The 19,081-nt window shown below is 37.2% G+C and overlaps 2 protein-coding genes across 2 annotated transcripts in view; one reads left to right on the top strand and one right to left on the bottom strand.

The window, feature by feature from the left end:
- Positions 1-3,095: 3,095 nt before the first annotated feature.
- On the bottom strand, positions 3,096-4,267 carry LOC107667231 (histone H1.0-like). The gene is made up of 2 exons (XM_016458856.1): positions 4,168-4,267; positions 3,096-4,027 (listed from the first exon to the last, which is right to left on the bottom strand). Exon 2 carries the CDS (start codon positions 4,017-4,019, stop codon positions 3,414-3,416), a length of 606 nt encoding a protein of 201 aa, XP_016314342.1. The 5' UTR covers positions 4,020-4,027; positions 4,168-4,267; the 3' UTR covers positions 3,096-3,413.
- Positions 4,268-10,598: 6,331 nt separating this feature from the next.
- The window catches only part of rhbdl1 (rhomboid, veinlet-like 1 (Drosophila)), a 20,035-nt gene continuing 11,552 nt past the window's right edge, over positions 10,599-19,081 (top strand). The window contains exons 1-4 of the mRNA XM_016458690.1: positions 10,599-10,720; positions 12,520-12,632; positions 16,068-16,150; positions 18,335-18,493. Of these exons, the coding sequence (XP_016314176.1) occupies positions 10,599-10,720; positions 12,520-12,632; positions 16,068-16,150; positions 18,335-18,493 (477 nt within the window). The remainder of the gene's footprint in view (positions 10,721-12,519; positions 12,633-16,067; positions 16,151-18,334; positions 18,494-19,081) is intronic.

The raw sequence follows: 19,081 nt of genomic DNA, 5'->3' as shown, positions 1-19,081 counted from the left end.
CAAAGAGTGAAAAATTTAAGGGGGTCTGAATACTTTCCGTACCCACTGTATATATAATGTATGTATATATTAATGATGGATTTGTTTATTACAAATATACTTATTTGTGGATTATTGTGATGCTTTTATCAGCTGTTTGGACTCTCATTCTGACGGCACCCATTCACTGCAGAGGATTCATTGGTGAGACAGTGATGCAATGCTACATTTCTCCGAATCTGTTCTGATAAAGAAATGTATCTGTTTCTTGGATGGCCTGAGGATAAGTAAATTTTCAGCAGATTTTTCATTTGCGTGAACTGGTCCTTTACATTTTAGTTAAATGCTACAGATGTCAGCAGAAAATCATAATTTGGGCTCTGAATTCACAGATTTTCAGAATGTATTTAACCCATTTAGGTGCATCTTCTAAATTGGCCGAATTAAAGCAAAATAAGCATCAGTCCCCATTCATTTCCATTTCATATTCCTCAGATGGACATTTATATGTATGGACCATGACTGACAAATGTACGTGTTACTTTTTTAAGACGGCCGAGGCAAAACCCATTGATGATTTTGAGAATAGTTCAACTGGACCGAAAACTTGCAAAATCTTGCTTTTCTGTTCGCCTATATTGATTGTAGGGATGAATGATTTCTGATTATGTTTAAAATTGCAGTAGGGATGGATGGTGTTTAAAAGTGTATTCTAAATGATATTTTAGTTAGATTAATTGCTCTGATGCTATTCATCCTGTAGTTACAAAAAACAGATAACCAGTGTGAATACAGTTGCTTCAACCATTATAATGGACTGAAATGGTCAGGATGGACAGTAAAGGATGGCCTGGCTGACTGTATTTATAATATTGTCCAAACTGGATTTATCTTGAAAACATTGTTGCCATGTTACCTTTTATTTCAGCCTCAAAACATTCTCCCAGCAACCCAAAAGCCAGTTTCAGGGCTGAGGGTCTTTCTTGCTCATTCACGTGAATTTGCATGTGAAGATATTCCTTCAAAAAGAAAGAAGCGACTGTGGCGGTCCTGATTTATTGGTTTAATTTTCATAATTCCAATATTTTGTTCAGTATTAATGCCCAGTATTAACTTACCCTAAAAATCCCCCAGGCTTGCGTCTCCTCAGCCGTGGTCTTCCAGCTTCAACATCAAATGAGATGCTTGGATTGAAGCCAGTATGTTCTAATAAAAATATTTTGTAATAAACTAGCTTTTTTTTCTCTGGTGATTTTGTTTACTGTGCTCTATGACATCAGCATGCTGAAAATGTAGTGCGATTCACTTGATCACATGATTCAGCCCAAGCAGCTGATTGGCTGATTATCTGTACAATACACATTGTGTTATTCTGTTAGGTTATCCCATTATTTAGCCAATTCATATACTTCTGTAACATAAATAGAGTTTTAATGCATGAATGTGTCAGACAGGTCCTGGAGGTTTGCAGCAGGCCCTCTTGTATCAGTGAGCCCGTATCTCATTACTGTTCAGACTGGATACAGCATCACGTTTCAGGAGCATTATGCAATATACATAGAGCAGATCAGAGATGCTTGAGGTGAGTTTTGGATAGTTTACTTGTTTTCAACATAAAGGATAAAATATGTGTACTGTACAGTGGGGTCCGAAAGTCAGACTGCTAGTGAAAATGCTTGCATTATTTTTCATTTAATACATATTTACAATGATCAGCATAACCAGCTGAATTATGAACATGTTTAGAAATTTAGGGAATTTTATTTGAGTGCCATAATCATGTTCTCCAGCATAATTTTATGTTTTAAAGAGCGTCTTGAGCTACAAATCTGACTTTGTAGAGTCATTTATTTGCATTTGATTGGAGACAGAAGTCTGAAATATTTCATTATAATAAAATGTTTGAGGGTCAGCTGGAAAAAAATCTCAGGTTTTTAATGAAATCTCAGACTTTAAAACCGTTGTCTGTGCATAAGGAAAGTGTATATTTTAGATGCTAAAATAGGTCACTATTTATTATATGTTTATTTTTTGCTTTTTGGAGTTCACTGTTATAAGTTAATGTTTTATGAAAATTTTTATATCAGGGTTATAGCTTACCATTTTATTTTTTTATGGCCCTCAATTTGGCCTTTTTTCAGTGTTTTGTCTTTTGGTAGCCTACAATTAACTTTATTTTAGTTTAAGTACCTATATCATTAAGAAAGATCATTTCCAACCACTTTGTATATTATCCATATTTAATGAAGCCAAGTTGTAAAGACTTCATATTTAAACTAAAATTAATTTGAAGTCTTAAAAAAATAGTTTTTTTCTGTTTGAAATAGTTTTTTCGATTATATTTTTCATTATTATATTCAATTATGAATTATATTTATTATATTCATCTCAGCGAAGTATTTGCATTTACCCCAGCATGACACTGACAGCTGCAGTTCTCAGATCAAACACCGCGGAGCAGATTTCCAACCACTTTGTATATTATCCATATTTAATGAAGCCAAGTTGTAAAGACTTCATATTTAAACTAAAATTAATTTGAAGTCTTAAAAAAATAGTTTTTTTCTGTTTGAAATAGTTTTTTCGATTATATTTTTCATCATTATATTCAATTATGAATTATATTTATTATATTCATCTCAGCGAAGCATTTGCATTTACCCCAGCATGACACTGACAGCTGCAGTTCTCTGATCAAACACCGCGGAGCAGCAGAGAGTCAAAACGCCCCTCAAAAGTCAAAACCAAAGATGCGCTTCAACTTTTGCTCTCCTCTGCTGGAAAGTGCGCTCTCTGAAGACCACTGCCATGGTACCCGTTTAAACTCACGTTACTATCTGTGCTCTCCATGGTGCTGCAGTAAAACACTAGACAAAGTTCTGCTTGCAATGAGAAAAGTTTATTGATGCACAGTAATGCGAATAACGCGCAATGACAGTATTATATGGACAGCAATGGAACTAGACTACAACAGTCCACGTCACAAGTTGATTCTGTACATCGTCATCATTTAGGGCACCGTTCTTCATACAATGACGTTTTATTATTGTTCTTCACATTCCTAGAATGACCTAACGTTACAGTAGGAATATATCTTCTAGCGTCATATCTAATTGGCAAATTAATTATTATGTCTGAATAATAATAATAGTGTGAAGAAAAGTTCAGCTTATAAAGAAAAAAAAAAAAAGTCCAGAAAGAAATCTTAAAAATAAATAACAGTTTAGCCGTTTCGATGTCTGGGATCTTTATAGAATCACAAATGCGCACAAAAAAAGTTTCTGGAGAAACACGCTTGTAAAAATGTGGGGTTGAAGTCCGCGCACAAAGACAAAAAACCTTACAAAAATAACAATATACCAAAAACATTTGCTTCAAAAAGTGTATTTACACTGAGTTTCGAATGAGTCAGTCCTAACGATTTGAATTTAACGTTACTTCTTTTTGCCCGTTCTCCTGGCCGCTGTCTTGGGTTTGGGTTTGGGTTTCGCCGTTTTCACCTTCTTGGCTTTGCTCGCCTTGGCAGGTTTGGCCACCTTTGCCTTCTTCATAACTTTCTTGGCTTTGACAGGCGATTTCTTCTTCCCCGCTGCCTTCTTCACTTTCTTTACGACGGCCTTCTTAGTTTTCTTAGGGGATTTCGCCACTTTCTTGGGCTTGGGGGCTTTCTTGGGCTTGGCAGCGGCTTTGGCTGGCTTCTTGACTCTCACGGGTGCTGGTTTGGGTTTCTCTGGCTTCCTGGCGTCCTCGGCTTTGGCCAGTTTGAAGGAGCCCGAGGCTCCGATGCCCTTGGTGTGTCGCAGAAGCCCGCTGGCCACCAGGCGCTTCAGGGCGAGTTTGATCTGGGAGTCGGCGTTGTCTCCCACCTTGTAGTGGTTCTTCACGTACTTCTGGATGGACTGACGCGACGCGCCGCCGCGGCTCCGGTCGGCTACGATGGCCGCTTTGATCATCTCGGAGTATTTGGGATGCGACGTCGCTTTCTTGGAGCTTTTCGTCTTCTTGGGTTTGGATGCGGGAGCAGCTGCAGTCTCAGCCATGGTCGGTCCTGGAGGATTTCAAACAAATACAGAACCCAACTGTCAAAAACTCCCTCACGAAAAAAGTGCTAGAGTTGCTTGAAAACAAAAAAAAAAGTTAACAGCTTGAAAATGAGTAATAGCAGAATAAATTACCACCGTGTCTCACCTTCGTCTTTGTTCAGGTCCCACTTAAAATATTTATTTAAATGACCCACACTTGTGCGCCGCCGAAAGTGTGTATATTATTCGCCGAAGTGCGCCTGTACTCTATATGAAGCCTCCACGCGGACGTGATTGAGAACACCAACTGCCAGCAGCTGATCAAGCGGGCTTCCATGAAATCTGCGCGGGCTGGTTTGTGTTTCTTCCTCCTCGAACTGAGGCCGAATTTAGCCAGGCTCGTTCGGTAGCGATCCTCCCAACGCCACGGTCCGAGAGGGGAGGCTTTGGGCTTTGTGTGCGTGTGTCGTTTTATCCCGAATTCATTGCGCCATGAACTTTTTTCCTCCGAAAATCAGCCCAAATCGACGAGCGCCGTGATGTATTTTGCAGAATTCGCGCAAAATTAGCCCAAAACAACGAAATCGAGCTGGAAAACACCGACTGTTTATGAAAGCCCCATCAACACACTCGAGGACAGGACGGGTTTGATTAATATAAAACGTCGTTTTCGTTTTTAATAAGCTGAAGTAGTTGACGAACTAACACAGTCCGGCCACCGAGTCCGCGTGACGTTTCTCCGATTATTTATTGTTAAACCTTCTATAAATGAAATGTGCCCCAAATAAAGTGGCTCTCATATCGCGGCTCATATTCACACATTTCAAGAGGTGTTGGTGCAATGCATGAGCTATAGATCTAAACGAGTAAAACGTTACAGTATATAAACCAGGAGCTCCTATGCTGAGTGATCTGAGAGAAGAGCTCGGCTGTTAGGAAAGTTGCCAACGACCCAAAGCCCAGCTTTACCGACCAGAACCCACCGGTACCGTGGTCAGGTTCATCATATCGATTCGCGTATGCATTCCCGGTGGTTTGTGCGTTATGGATCCGATTGACATATTAAGACTGGTCAAACTGGGCTGATGCTTTAAACGCTGGCGCATTCTTTTGTTATCTCTCGGTTGGCAGTGAAACGCGTATCCCGTCGGGTTATTTCCCTCATTTTTGCACTGTTCACTTATAAAGTCATCAATTTAGTTCAGGCTGCTATCGCACAGGTTTATTTCTATCGCTCCCGCTTGTTCTGTTATTCACATTTTCAGGCTTGATGGTGTTTCAGTCAGAACGCCATTTTGAATCTCTTCACTTTAAGGGTTTTCTGTTAACATCTACTGCAAGCCCCCTTTACAGAACTTTTTAATTAGCCTACTGGATATTTGTAATTAAACTCAAGTTGATAAAGCAGATTATTAACCTTTTTTTTTTGACATTTTAACTCCTGCGCGCTAGCAGTTTTCTCTCAGGAATAATACTTAATTCTTGTTAATGTAATAACATGCATTAATAATTTCCGCTAGACAGTTGTGGGCTCTTGAAGATTGTTATTACGGAGCCTTTTGTGGCAGATTTGAACAGAATGTCAGCATATAGTAGGTATGGAGCACAAAACACATCTCACACTCTCTCTGATGACAGCTTCACGTGTGTGTGTGTGTGTGTGTGTGTGTGTGCACGCATTTATGTGATACAGACACGTACATCTATCTCTTTGTGACGTAGTGTAAGGTGTCTGCAGGTGTCTAGTGCTGAAAACAGCACCTTCCCTCTTTCAGTCCATGTTAATAAGATACATAGCTATATTGCAATTCCAATCAGGCATCATGCACTCTAATTAAAAAAGGTACAAAAGCTGTCACTGGGGCAGTACTCTTTTAAAATGTACTAATATGTACCATCTATGTAATATGTACACTTTAGCTATTAGCATGCAACTTTAAGGTACTAAAATGCACATTTAGAGGTAAATAAGTAAAAAAGGTATACTGCCTCAGTGACAGCTTTTGTACCTTTTTGCTGAGAGTGTGGTGTTCTGAAATATTTCTAAACACTATAGAAATTAGTTTGTGGTCACACAATGCAGTGCATTATTTCCATGCATTAATTTCACAAATGTAGAGATCAAGAAAGTTACATGTGTACGTGATATTTAGTTTTTTGTATCTTTAACTAAAATTAACTGATTTTTTTTTTGTTTTGTTAAGGCTTCCGCTGAGATGTGAAAAACAAAACAACAGACTGATTGTCCTGGACAGTGTGAGTAGCATCTATATTGCACATATTATGTATTTTGTCAGTACAGGACTAAAAATAACAATGTTGCTCAAGGAAATAATTACATGCACGTTTTACATTAGTAGGCCTACTAATTACTCATGTATTAATCCAGTGTACTGAGCACTAAATACTATAGTTCCCACCACAAAAAGTCAGAATTATTGTATGTTGCTATTTAATATGCAGGAACTTTTTTTTCTGTCTACAGTACTTATATTGCAGCTATGCATGATGTCAGACTATAAGGTGGCTGAATCCCTCTTACGTGTGCTGCCTGTTAAATACGTTATGCATATAGTATCAAAACTTTACTTATAAAAATGTTTGCTATGAATACATATGGTTTTGTGCTTTGTCATTTGCATTATATGCTATTCAAATTGTACATAATGTACAAAAGCATATCATTACACGATTTTTGAAGGAATAGTTCACCCAAAAGGAAAATGTGCTAACAAAATAAATTACTCTTTGGAGAAATGTAGCATTGCATCACTTGCTCACTAATGGATGCTCTGCAGTGAATGGGTGCCGTCAGAATGAGAGTCCAAACAGCTGATAAAAACATCACAATAATCCACAAGTAATCCGTTTCTGTCCATCAATTAATGTCTTGTGAAGCCTAAAGCTGTGTGTTTGTGTAAATAAACTAATTTACGTCTCGCATGGTCTGAGAGTGAGTAGCCTACATTTTCTGCAAATTTTCATTTTTGGGTGCACTGTTCCTTTAAGCCTAATTTTTTGGGTGCACTGTTCCTTTAGGCCTAATATTAGAAGAAACAGTTTGATTTGATCAACATAATATTTGTATGTCTTTAAAAGGTCAAATGAGAGAAATGTGTGCATGCAGGTGTGGAATAAATGTCTTTGTGTCTACATGTGTATAGAGAATGCTGCACATATGTTTCACCAGTAGAGAGCAGCACTGCTCTGTTCTACTGTGTGTAAATGAGTCTGTTGTCTTTGTAAGGGACATTTAAAAAAATAAACATGTTTTTTCTCTTTAATTAGTTTACTTTCAAAACAACACTTAATAAATATGCACATAAATACATTATAAATGCCTATTTTGCTGATGTACTGACATTCCACACCTAATTGCACACCTCATAGTCATAACATAATAATGATATTGATTGATGCTTACTGGGAAAAACAGATTTCGTGGGGTTTTCTGCTCATTGATCAATGTCAGTGCTGTCTTATATTATGCTAACCAGAGGAGAAAGGTCATGGAGTTCATAAGCACGAGGCCAGTGATAGATTGATACACACAAGTATCAGTAAGAATGAATATCATGAGTTACAAATATCTATTTGAGGACTCAAACTTTAGTTGATTAAGTGTCAGTCAGCGTCATTGATCCTCCCGAGTCCTGATATATAGGCCTATATATCTTTTTTTGTTGTTGCATGGGAATGAATGATATCTCAAATCGAAATCAATGTGAGCTTTAAAATCAACAACAATTAGAGCATATTGTCGTACAGTCATGTGTGTGAGAAAATCTGCACAGCCTGTTTAGCCTCGGGTGAAAATCTGTTGAGATTTTTAGTTTTGCTTTTATTTTTTACAGTATGCATACAGACATAGTCTTAATGTAAAATGAAAAATAATTATTTATTTTACCAGTCTAGCTGCTTCCTAGTCCAGGTTGAGTCAATCCAAAGATAACTGTGCTAAAATTACGACCCAGATATCTAAAAAGAAGAGCAGCATATTTGCACAAGGGGTCAGTACCTCCTTACCACCCCATATGCCATCCTAGTTATTTAAAAAAAAATCCCACTTTTATGATAAATATTGCTTCCATTAACCTCAAATATATTACATTTATTTATTCATATCGTGAATAATAATTTTGTACTTCAGAGATTCGTCTTCACAATTACAATTAAACAGTCCTCAGAGACAATAACCAAGCCAAATGACTTCATTAATTAATAAGTTCCAGTATATACATGATCATTGGCATATTCCAAGCACAACCAGTGATTAAAACACCCTGAGAATGTGTTTTAGGGTCCGTAGTATCCGCTGCGTGTGATTAATGTCTGATTTAGGAAATCCAAGTGCGCCTGCGTGCCGTGTGTGTATGTGTGTGTGTGTGTGCTCTGCAGTGAGTGTGTGTTTGTGTGTTTAGTCTCTCTTTAAGACTCCTGCAGGGTAGATGGAGAGCTGCAGCTCTTTGGACACGCCCCCATCGCCTCTGATTGGCTGCAGTCCGCCGCCTCCTTCCCCTCCTTCAAGTTCACCCAAAAGGAAAATGTGCTAACAAAATAAATTACTCTTTGGAGAAATGTAGCATTGCATCACTTGCTCACTAATGGATGCTCTGCAGTGAATGGGTGCCGTCAGAATGAGAGTCCAAACAGCTGATAAAAACATCACAATAATCCACAAGTAATCCGTTTCTGTCCATCAATTAATGTCTTGTGAAGCCTAAAGCTGTGTGTTTGTGTAAATAAACTAATTTACGTCTCGCATGGTCTGAGAGTGAGTAGCCTACATTTTCTGCAAATTTTCATTTTTGGGTGCACTGTTCCTTTAAGCCTAATTTTTTGGGTGCACTGTTCCTTTAGGCCTAATATTAGAAGAAACAGTTTGATTTGATCAACATAATATTTGTATGTCTTTAAAAGGTCAAATGAGAGAAATGTGTGCATGCAGGTGTGGAATAAATGTCTTTGTGTCTACATGTGTATAGAGAATGCTGCACATATGTTTCACCAGTAGAGAGCAGCACTGCTCTGTTCTACTGTGTGTAAATGAGTCTGTTGTCTTTGTAAGGGACATTTAAAAAAATAAACATGTTTTTTCTCTTTAATTAGTTTACTTTCAAAACAACACTTAATAAATATGCACATAAATACATTATAAATGCCTATTTTGCTGATGTACTGAGATTCCACACCTAATTGCACACCTCATAGTCATAACATAATAATGATATTGATTGATGCTTACTGGGAAAAACAGATTTCGTGGGGTTTTCTGCTCATTGATCAATGTCAGTGCTGTCTTATATTATGCTAACCAGAGGAGAAAGGTCATGGAGTTCATAAGCACGAGGCCAGTGATAGATTGATACACACAAGTATCAGTAAGAATGAATATCATGAGTTACAAATATCTATTTGAGGACTCAAACTTTAGTTGATTAAGTGTCAGTCAGCGTCATTGATCCTCCCGAGTCCTGATGGAGACGCTGTGGATTAAACACTCAGGTGTTACTGTAAATCACTGCATCATGCACGTGGACAGCACAGCAGATGCATTCATAGAAATGATCGTGGCCGGAGTATAATGGAAATTCTGGTTTATGTTGCTCTTGAGAAGAGAATAAGAAATGGTGAACCCACTTGATTGTGTTTTACGTCCATGTGAACTGTAAAATCTCCACCAATTAGAGCGTGCTATCATACACATTTGTGTCTTAAGAAAATCTGCACAATCTGTTTAGCTCCAGGTTCAAATCTGTCACGATTGTTAGTGGTGTTTGTGAAGGCTTGCGTCACAGCATTGCTCATAATTAGGGTTAGAGATTTGAACAAACTCTAATCAATAAACGTCCCCACTCCGTTTGTGCTACAGAAACACATATGGCAAAAAAAAATACAAAATAATACTCATTTTTTTAAGTATATAAACAGTATTTTTTTCTGAATATATTTTAACTATATACTAAATATATGTGGTAAACAGTGCTGCTTAAGTAAATATATTTTTTAAATGGAAAATATTTTTTATTTAAACCTTAAAAGGTTACAGATAAAAGCAAAATATTTTAATTTTTGAAAATATTTTGAACAATATAAATAGTTATATTGCAAATATATAAAGCAAAGGCAAAACAAAATGTATGATAAATACTATAATTATAAAAATATAATTATATTATAATAAGATAATTAGGTCATTATAAATAGAAATATATTTTAAAATCTATATTAGCAATATACTGAAAAAAATTGGAAGCAGTTTTCACACAGAAATTGCTAGAATTTCACAAACAATTGGAAAAAATGGCAAGTAAAACATTTAATTAAACATGACTCCAATAATCTTTGTTTCATTTACAACTTTGAAACATTGCGTGTGATTAATGTCTGATTTAGGAAATCCAAGTGCGCCTGCGTGCCGTGTGTGTATGTGTGTGTGTGTGTGCTCTGCAGTGAGTGTGTGTTTGTGTGTTTAGTCTCTCTTTAAGACTCCTGCAGGGTAGATGGAGAGCTGCAGCTCTTTGGACACGCCCCCATCGCCTCTGATTGGCTGCAGTCCGCCGCCTCCTTCCCCTCCTTCATTGGTATTCAGGTAGTATGGTCTTTGTGGAGGACAGAGGAGAGAGAGAGGGCGAGAGGGAGAGATTTACAGAGGTAAAGGCGACACGAGCACAACAAGACGGGCGAGCGGAGCGGGACAGACGGGTTGAGGGAGGACAGTGAGAGAAAACTGGACCGGCTGCAAGCTAAGGGCGATTTTGAGGTGGACAGAAGCGGGTGCGAAAGTGCCACAAGGGTCTGTGGGTTCTGGACGGCGAGTGAGACTTTGGATTTGAACCCAGCTGGAATCAACCGAACCCTGGACTGACGGCTCCGCTGTCTTCCCTCACCGGAGGACGTCCTGCGGATACTCCACTGGCCCTTTCTGACGTGCGTGCGAGGGGTCTCTCTCCCCGTTGGGGAGGCGTGCCGCGCAGACGGACCGACGGACCGCTGGCGTGTGTGTGTGTACGTGTCTCTGCGTGCCATTTCCCCCTATGTCCTTCTTTTTGTGGCTGTGTGCGCACCAGGGCCCAGTATATGGATAGAAGCTGTCTGTTTCAGCTCATACAAGAGCAGGTAAGCAGCAGCAGGTTGCTATGGTTACTGCATCCTCCTGTGCATCGACGTGCATGTGTGTGTGTGTGTGTGTGTGTGTGTGTTTCTAGGCCGTTGCGGAGCGAGATGGACATTCGGAATGAATGAGTACTGGAGTGTGTGTGTGTGTGTGTGTTTGAGAGGTCCTCATGTTCAGTCAGTGGCTGTTAGTGTAGTAGTAGTACACTAGACATCAGCACTGGTGCACAACACATGCTTGGTTGTGTATGCTAATGTATTGAAATATGTGGATGTATACACTTAACATGCATGCTATTTTATTACCCTAAATCATAATTAAACACATTACTGTTCACATATTTGGAGTTGGTAAGATTTTTTACATTTTTTTTTTTAAAGGAAGCATTTATTTTATTAAATATGCAGTAATATTATTTTAATTTGAAAGAACTGTTTTCTATGTGAATATGTTTTAAAATGTAATTTATTGCTGTGATTAAAGCTGAATTTTCAGCATCATTACTCCAGTCTTCAGTGTCACATGATCCTTCAGAAATCATTCTAATATGCTGATTTGCTGCTCAAGAAACATTTCTGATTATTATCAGTGTTGAAGACAGTTGTGCTGCTTCATATTTTTGTGAAAATACAGTTTTTCAGGATACTTTGGTGACTAGAAAGTTCAAAAGAACAGCATTTGTTTGAAATGGAAGTCTTTTGTAACATTCTAAACATATTTACTGTTACTTTTGATAAAAGGTAAAAAAAAATCTTATTGACCCCAAACATTCGAACAGTAGTGTTTATATTTCATTATCATGTATTTTTCTATTTTAACAGCAGCTGGAAGATGTAAAATGCAGAAAAGTAGCGATGCAGCTTTTTGGGTGTTTATGACTTCAATTTAATTTCAGATCAGGTTAATTCAATTCAGTTCACTTAAGTCAGGTTGACGCTTTAACAGATTGTTCAGTTAAGATCAACTCGATTCTATTTAGATCAGTTCCATTAAACATCATTATCGCTGTTGACAGTAAAGATTGTTACGTTCCGCTCATTTAATTTCCACTTAGATCAGTTCAGCTGCTTTATTAGTTTTGACCATATAAATTGTTAAATTCAGCTAATTTAATTTCAGTTCAGCTTCATTTGAATTTTTTCTGAGTTGCTTCACTCATAAGCCTCCAATCGAACCACTGGATGATAAAAACAGGAAAAAATCCTTCAGTGAAAAGAAGGAAACCTTGGTAACTGAGACTCAAAGAGGAGACCCAAAAACACTCACCATTGATCAGAAAAGAGCTGAGCACTTCAAGAGATGTATGTAAGCAACAGACACAAAGAAATACCAAAATATGTTTAGTCATCAAATGACACATTATGTTTATAGCACATTGTTTGTTTGTTTTTTCTTTTACAGCTGGTTTGTGTGCAAACACTGCAAAAACGTGATTTATTTATACCCTCAGTCTGACCTGCCAGTTTGCAGAATGCATTACTCTCTACGTAGTACAGAAGTAGAAATAGAAGGAGGTCAGTGAGAACTCTTAAGTAAGAGTTTTGCTGTTTGAACAGCTACTTTACAAGGAGGTGTTAACATTGAGATGCTCTGGTACTTCTTGCTGAGTTACCTTGGCAAAACCAAAAAACCAAAAACTCGTTCCAAGTACTGGCAGCCCACATCACAAGAGTTCAAACATTCATCAGGATTCAAACAACAGCTTTGGTTTGAATACATATGCATGAGTATATGCTAATTAGTTTCATTCTTGAAGCAAAATTCTGATTTAAATGTGCTTGAAAAAAGGTCACGCTTTCTAGTCTCGGTTTATAAATGGTTTGTATTGGTTATTCATCTGCAATTCAGTGTTTTCCACTGATTACTTCCAAACTTAAAAAAAATATTAATAATGAAAAATAATAAGAAGAAGAATACATACACACACATAATATATAAATCTATTTTTTATTTGCTTTGGATAAAAGTGCTAAATGACTAAATGTAAGTGTGTCAATAATGCAAAAGGACAATAGTAAACACTCAATTTTCAGTTAAAGGCAGTTCATCATTGAATTCAGTGATGTCATCATCCAGCTCAGTTCAGTTTAAATAGTATCTGTGCAATCAAGTCGACGATATCGCTGCAAAATAAGTGATCAGAATCAGAATATATCTTTTTCTTCTGAGTAACATAATTCATTAGTTTGCCGAAAATGTAACAACTCAAAGTTGACCATGTCTAAAAACATTCTAAACACCATAGCAACCACATAGTAACACCCCGGCAACCTTAGAAATCCTGGACAATTTATATATCCATAGCTGTTTTTTTGAAAATGATCACTCATATAATAAATGCATTTTCTCATAAACCTCCGAGAGCATGTGAATTGTAAATGCATGGTGTATTTTTAAAGCAGTGATTTAAGGATGCTGGAAGTCATATTAGGAAATATCCGTGTGTGCGTGTTTGATTTTGTTGTCTAATCTATGCTGATGCTGAGAGATTAGGTTGATTGATGGATAGGAAATGCAATCATTCAGTCGGAGGGGCAGAATTGATCTTTGCCTCAGGAGATGAGGGACACAAACACACACACACACATCTGAGAGTCTGACATCTGAGAGTGGAGTGTGTGTGTTTGTGTTGGTATGGTGTGGTGTGGGTGTGTTTCATATGTTTTCACATGCGCTGTGCTTCTGATTTTGCTTGTACAGTAAGTGTGTTGTCAGACAGAAGCGATGCCTGACAGTTTGCTTGTGTCGCGTGGGTGTGTGTGTGTTAGTGTACGTATAGTGTGAATGTGCTGCTTCTACTGTGTGTGTGTGTAAAGGCAAGATGCTTAACCTTTCAGTTTATTATGATTTTTTTTATTTTCTGCTGTAGGAAGCAGTGCTGAGCTCAGACTATTTCTGGCTCTAATGCACACGCACACAGTTCACACATGCAAACACACACACACACACACTCAACGCTCTGTGTGATAAACTGAATTAATGGAAGACAGCTCTAAATTACAGAATTACCCAGCGTCTCTTCTCACTGACTGGAGTTTAGTTAGTGGAGCTTGTGAAGTACGGATTGCTATAGCTTATACTCAGTGTTAAAGCTTTCTTCAAATCAGGGTTATAGTTAAACTAAAAAATATTTTCATTACTTGAAATAAAATAAATGTTAAATAAAATAAAACAAAATAAAAACTTTAACTTGTTTTATTTCATCTAGTTGCCAACATTACTCATTTTTGTTTAGTTTAACTTGAAGTACTAAAATAACTAAAACTAAATAAATAATAAAAACTATATAGATATATTTTAAAAAACAAATACTCATTTTTGTTTAGTTTAACTTGAAGTACTAAAATAACAAAGACTAAATAAACTAAATAAATAAATAATAAAAAGTATATAGATATACTTAAAAAAAACAATAAAAATGACAAATAACACCAAATAAATTAAAACTGAAAATATAAAGATAAAAATAAAATGTAAAATATTAACACAAAATATACAATATATCAGTGATATTAAAATAGCACTGGTTCAAATCGCCGATTTTAAGTATTAAACTTAGACTTGCATTGAACTTGGGACTTGAACCATATCCAGAAAATTTATATATATATATAAATACCATATAAATGTTTTTCATTTCTGATTAACTGAGCAATTAAAGCATATGCAAAAGCCACCATTTTTTTTTAATTTTTTTACATTTAATAGGACTTTACTGCAGTTTATCAGACTTATATTTGTTGTTTATTATTAATAGAAAACAATTACAGAACATAATCAGTTTAAACTTAATTTGAACAAACATTAATCATCATTATAATTCACTCATAATAATATTTAGCTTCAGAATATCATCAGATGATGTTTCTTTGTGATGTCTTTAGTTATTTCTGTGCACGTTTGCATGGAAAATAGTTTCTGTACTACACACCTATTTGCTAACATGTTATTTTTCACTTTTGCACATTCATTTCCATGCTAAATAAATAATAAAATCACTAGGTGAAAAACACAGATCAATATTTTAAGCACCAATCTGGCAACCACCCACAAAGCTATAGCATCTTGACGGCAACTTTTACTCAGGCACCACTCACATTTTGATCAGAAAATGTAAAAATCTTGTTATATATACAGTATGTGTGTGTAAGCAGTATTTGCTTTGGCACCAGCTGTTTGGAGAGAAAGAGGGCAGTTGATAGTTGGATTGCCGCACCATATTTAGCATTATATTTGCATAAAACAGCAGCAGTTGGTCCACTAAGACTCTTCGTCAGTGACCAGCTGCAGTGATAGTGTGCTGCCTATCAGCACTTCAGATGTTTCTCCTGAGACCCCAGTAATGTGTCTCCTCTAGAGTTTCAATGCAGCAGTTCTATTCATAAAGAATTTCTTATAAAGCAAGAATCCATTAAATTGATCAAAAGTGACAGTAAAGACATTTATGTTACACAAGATTTCTATTTCAAATTAATGCTGTTCTTTTCAACTTTCTGTTCATCCTGAATCCTGAAAAAAATAAAATATATCACGGTTTCCTCAAAAATATGAAGAAAAATTCAGCTTTGCATCACGGAAATAAATGACATTTTAAAATATATTCACATAGAAAACAGTTCTTTTAAATTGTTATAATATTTTGCAATATTTTACTGTATTTAAAAAAAAATGCAGCCTTCGTGAGCATAAGACACTTAAAAACAACCCTAAACTTTCAAAGTTGTTTGTGTGCATCTTTGGATGCCATTTAAATACCTTCATATTTATCAAAGTACTCTAATATTTCGCCTGATACGTCATTGTACCATGGTAATGGGCCAGTACTGCTTTGTAAGGTTTACAGTGTAAACCTAAGATCATTAGTGATGTGAAAGCTGACATATTTTACTACTAACACCATATCATTGCTCAGATGTTTCTGGGCTCAGCCATATGGTGTGTATTTTCAGAAACCATGGCAACAGTAAGGCTCTTTTTAGCACACTTTAGCAGCGAACGACAGGCGGAGGGAATGGGCTTTGTTCAGGCTCATGTAATCAATGAACAGACCATCAGCTGCATTCAGACCGCCACACACTAGTCTACACTGATGCTTCAGCACAGATTCTCTTCACCCTTCCCTGATAGCGCCATGGTATATTTACATGGTAGATCTGTGGTGTGATTTGTGGTTGATCAGTCGCTGACGGTGTTCACACACACACACACACTTGCAGTGTCAGTCTTTCTCGGGGTGACACATTGGTAATTTGTAACCATGGTGACACGGCAGCGGCTCTCCTCTGTGCTGAATCGCCTCACTAACTGATTCTTTCAGTTCCACCCTTCTCTCCACATGTGTCTGCTGCTCTCATCCCTCCATCCTTCATCCTCCGCTCATTACACAGAGCCCTCACATTCACCCGCTCGCCTTCCTCTTCCTCCTCCTCCTCCTGTTTGTTTCTACATCATTACAGGCTAGCACATCATTTAGTAGTTTCTATGTGCTTATTTCTTTCTTGCTTTTTTTCTTGTTTTCTTGCAGTCTATTCATTCTTTCTTTTTCTAATTTTCTTTTTCTCCCCTAATTTCCCTTTCCTTTTCTTTCCTTTCCTTTCCTTTCTTTTTCTTCATTCCTCCCATTTCCTGTAATTTCCATTCCTTCCTTCCTTCCTTCCTTCCTTCCTTCCTTCCTTTGCGAGAGAACGCAACAAATTATTTCCTCCCACCCCGAATGTTTTCCACCACCATGTCCCTTTAGGGCGCCGTAATATGGTATCTTTCATGGTAAGTTTAAAACTAGTTAGATAAAAAAAAGTAATATAAAAGTAATCTAAAAAGTACTCAGAATATATTTCCTAAAAAGAGTACCCTAGATTACTTTACTAACTACAGTTTTCATCATGTAATGTGTAATCAGTAATGGACTACAATTTGTAAGTCATCTACCCAGCTCTGTTCATTCGTTCGTTCCTTCCTTCCTTCCTTCCTTCCTTCCTTCATTCATTCATTCATTCATTCCATCTTTCCTTTCTTCCTTCTTTCTGTCATTTTCTTCCTTTCATTTCCTTTCCTCTCCTCTAATTTCCCTTCCTTCCTTCCTTCCTTCCTTCCTTCCTTCCTACCTTGTTCCCTTTCTTCCTTTCCTTTTCCTCTTTTACTCATATACCCCCTGAAATTTAAATATAGCACTCAGAAGTAATTCGGAGTAAACACAGACAGCAGAAATAGCCATGTGTGTGTCCTCCTGGGTTGTCTTTGCCGTTTGGATCGGTTAGGGAAGTGCTTCAGGCTCATAGTTACACACAAACACACACACACAGTAATGTGAAATGCTTACAGAATCTTTGAGTGTGTGTGTGTGTGTGTGTGTGTGTGTGTGTGTGGCAGACAGATGAATGGTGCAGAATGACTATGTTTGAGTCACAATTGTGTTGCTTAAACTAACCGCATATGTGTCCGTGTTAAAGGGGCCAGGGATTTTTCTTGCTCAAACAGCTTGATGTACTATACCTTCCTTCCTTCCTTCCTTCCTTCCTTCCTACCTTGTTCCCTTTCTTCCTTTCCTTTTCCTCTTTTACTCATATACCCCCTGAAATTTAAATATAGCACTCAGAAGTAATTCGGAGTAAACACAGACAGCAGAAATAGCCATGTGTGTGTCCTCCTGGGTTGTCTTTGCCGTTTGGATCGGTTAGGGAAGTGCTTCAGGCTCATAGTTACACACAAACACACACACACAGTAATGTGAAATGCTTACAGAATCTTTGAGTGTGTGTGTGTGTGTGTGTGTGTGTGTGTGTGTGGCAGACAGATGAATGGTGCAGAATGACTATGTTTGAGTCACAATTGTGTTGCTTAAACTAACCGCATATGTGTCCGTGTTAAAGGGGCCAGGGATTTTTCTTGCTCAAACAGCTTGATGTACTATAAAGGCATCTTGCTGTTATTCATTTGCAGAACATTCTGTATTATCAATCACAGATTCATCCATGTACAGCAAAGAGATTTCACTGCTCACCCACTGGGAGTCATTCCAGTTTACGTTGAATCATATTGTTAAATTTTAAACGCATTATATATACAAATATACAAGCAAATGCACAGCACATGTAGCATGTTACATTTATTTTGTGTGTTGTGTGTGTAATAAACACATGTTAGTCTTGAATGTGTACTGTATGTGAATGCATATAAACTAAACACTGGCTCGTTCTCTCTTTCTGTTGGTGTTCAGCTGGACCCAGAGCAGACTGGTTTTATAGCAGTGGAAAATTTCACCAGTCTAGCTGAGCACCATGAGTTACAGCTGGACCCCAGTAAACTGGAGATGCTGCTGGCGCTGGTACAGAGCGACGAACACGGACACGTCTGCTACCAAGAACTCATAGAACTGGTGAGCAGCATGCATTCGACCTCCAGCATTTTATTTATATGAACACTGAGAAACCCATTGTGTTTACAAGTTACCATGCTGATAAAATTAGCACTTTTGAGGACGATTGCACCAACTAGTCAATTAGATCTACTTCTAATTAATGCATTTAGTATGTGCAAACAAGTCATGGGTTACAAATACCTCAATATTTGCTTAAACTGCATCCCAGTGTAACTGAGTGACATCTGTAATGACCAAATATATGTGAAATTATATGAATGTGACATCTGAAATGGTTTGCGTTCATTTGGAGACATGTAATAGTCACAAATATACTATATATATTCAGTTGTAACTATATGTTCTGCTTTGTTTCTTGAGCTACACTAATGTTCAAAACTGTAGGGTACGATTTTTTTCCTATGCTCGCCAAAGCTGCATTTATTTGAGAAAAAATACAGTAAAAACAGTAATATTATTACAGTTTAAATTAACTTTTTTATTTGAATATATTTTAGAATGTAATTTATTCCTGTGATCAAAGATGAATTTTCAGCATCATTACTCCAGTCTTCAGAGTCACATGATCTTTCAGAAATCATTCTA

Source organism: Sinocyclocheilus anshuiensis, unplaced genomic scaffold, assembly GCF_001515605.1.
Source record: "Sinocyclocheilus anshuiensis isolate Anshui unplaced genomic scaffold, SAMN03320099.WGS_v1.1 scaffold415, whole genome shotgun sequence".
NCBI classification, from domain to species: domain Eukaryota; kingdom Metazoa; phylum Chordata; class Actinopteri; order Cypriniformes; family Cyprinidae; genus Sinocyclocheilus; species Sinocyclocheilus anshuiensis.
Note: the sequence above shows the minus strand (reverse complement) of the source record. Positions and strands in the feature narration are given on the sequence as shown.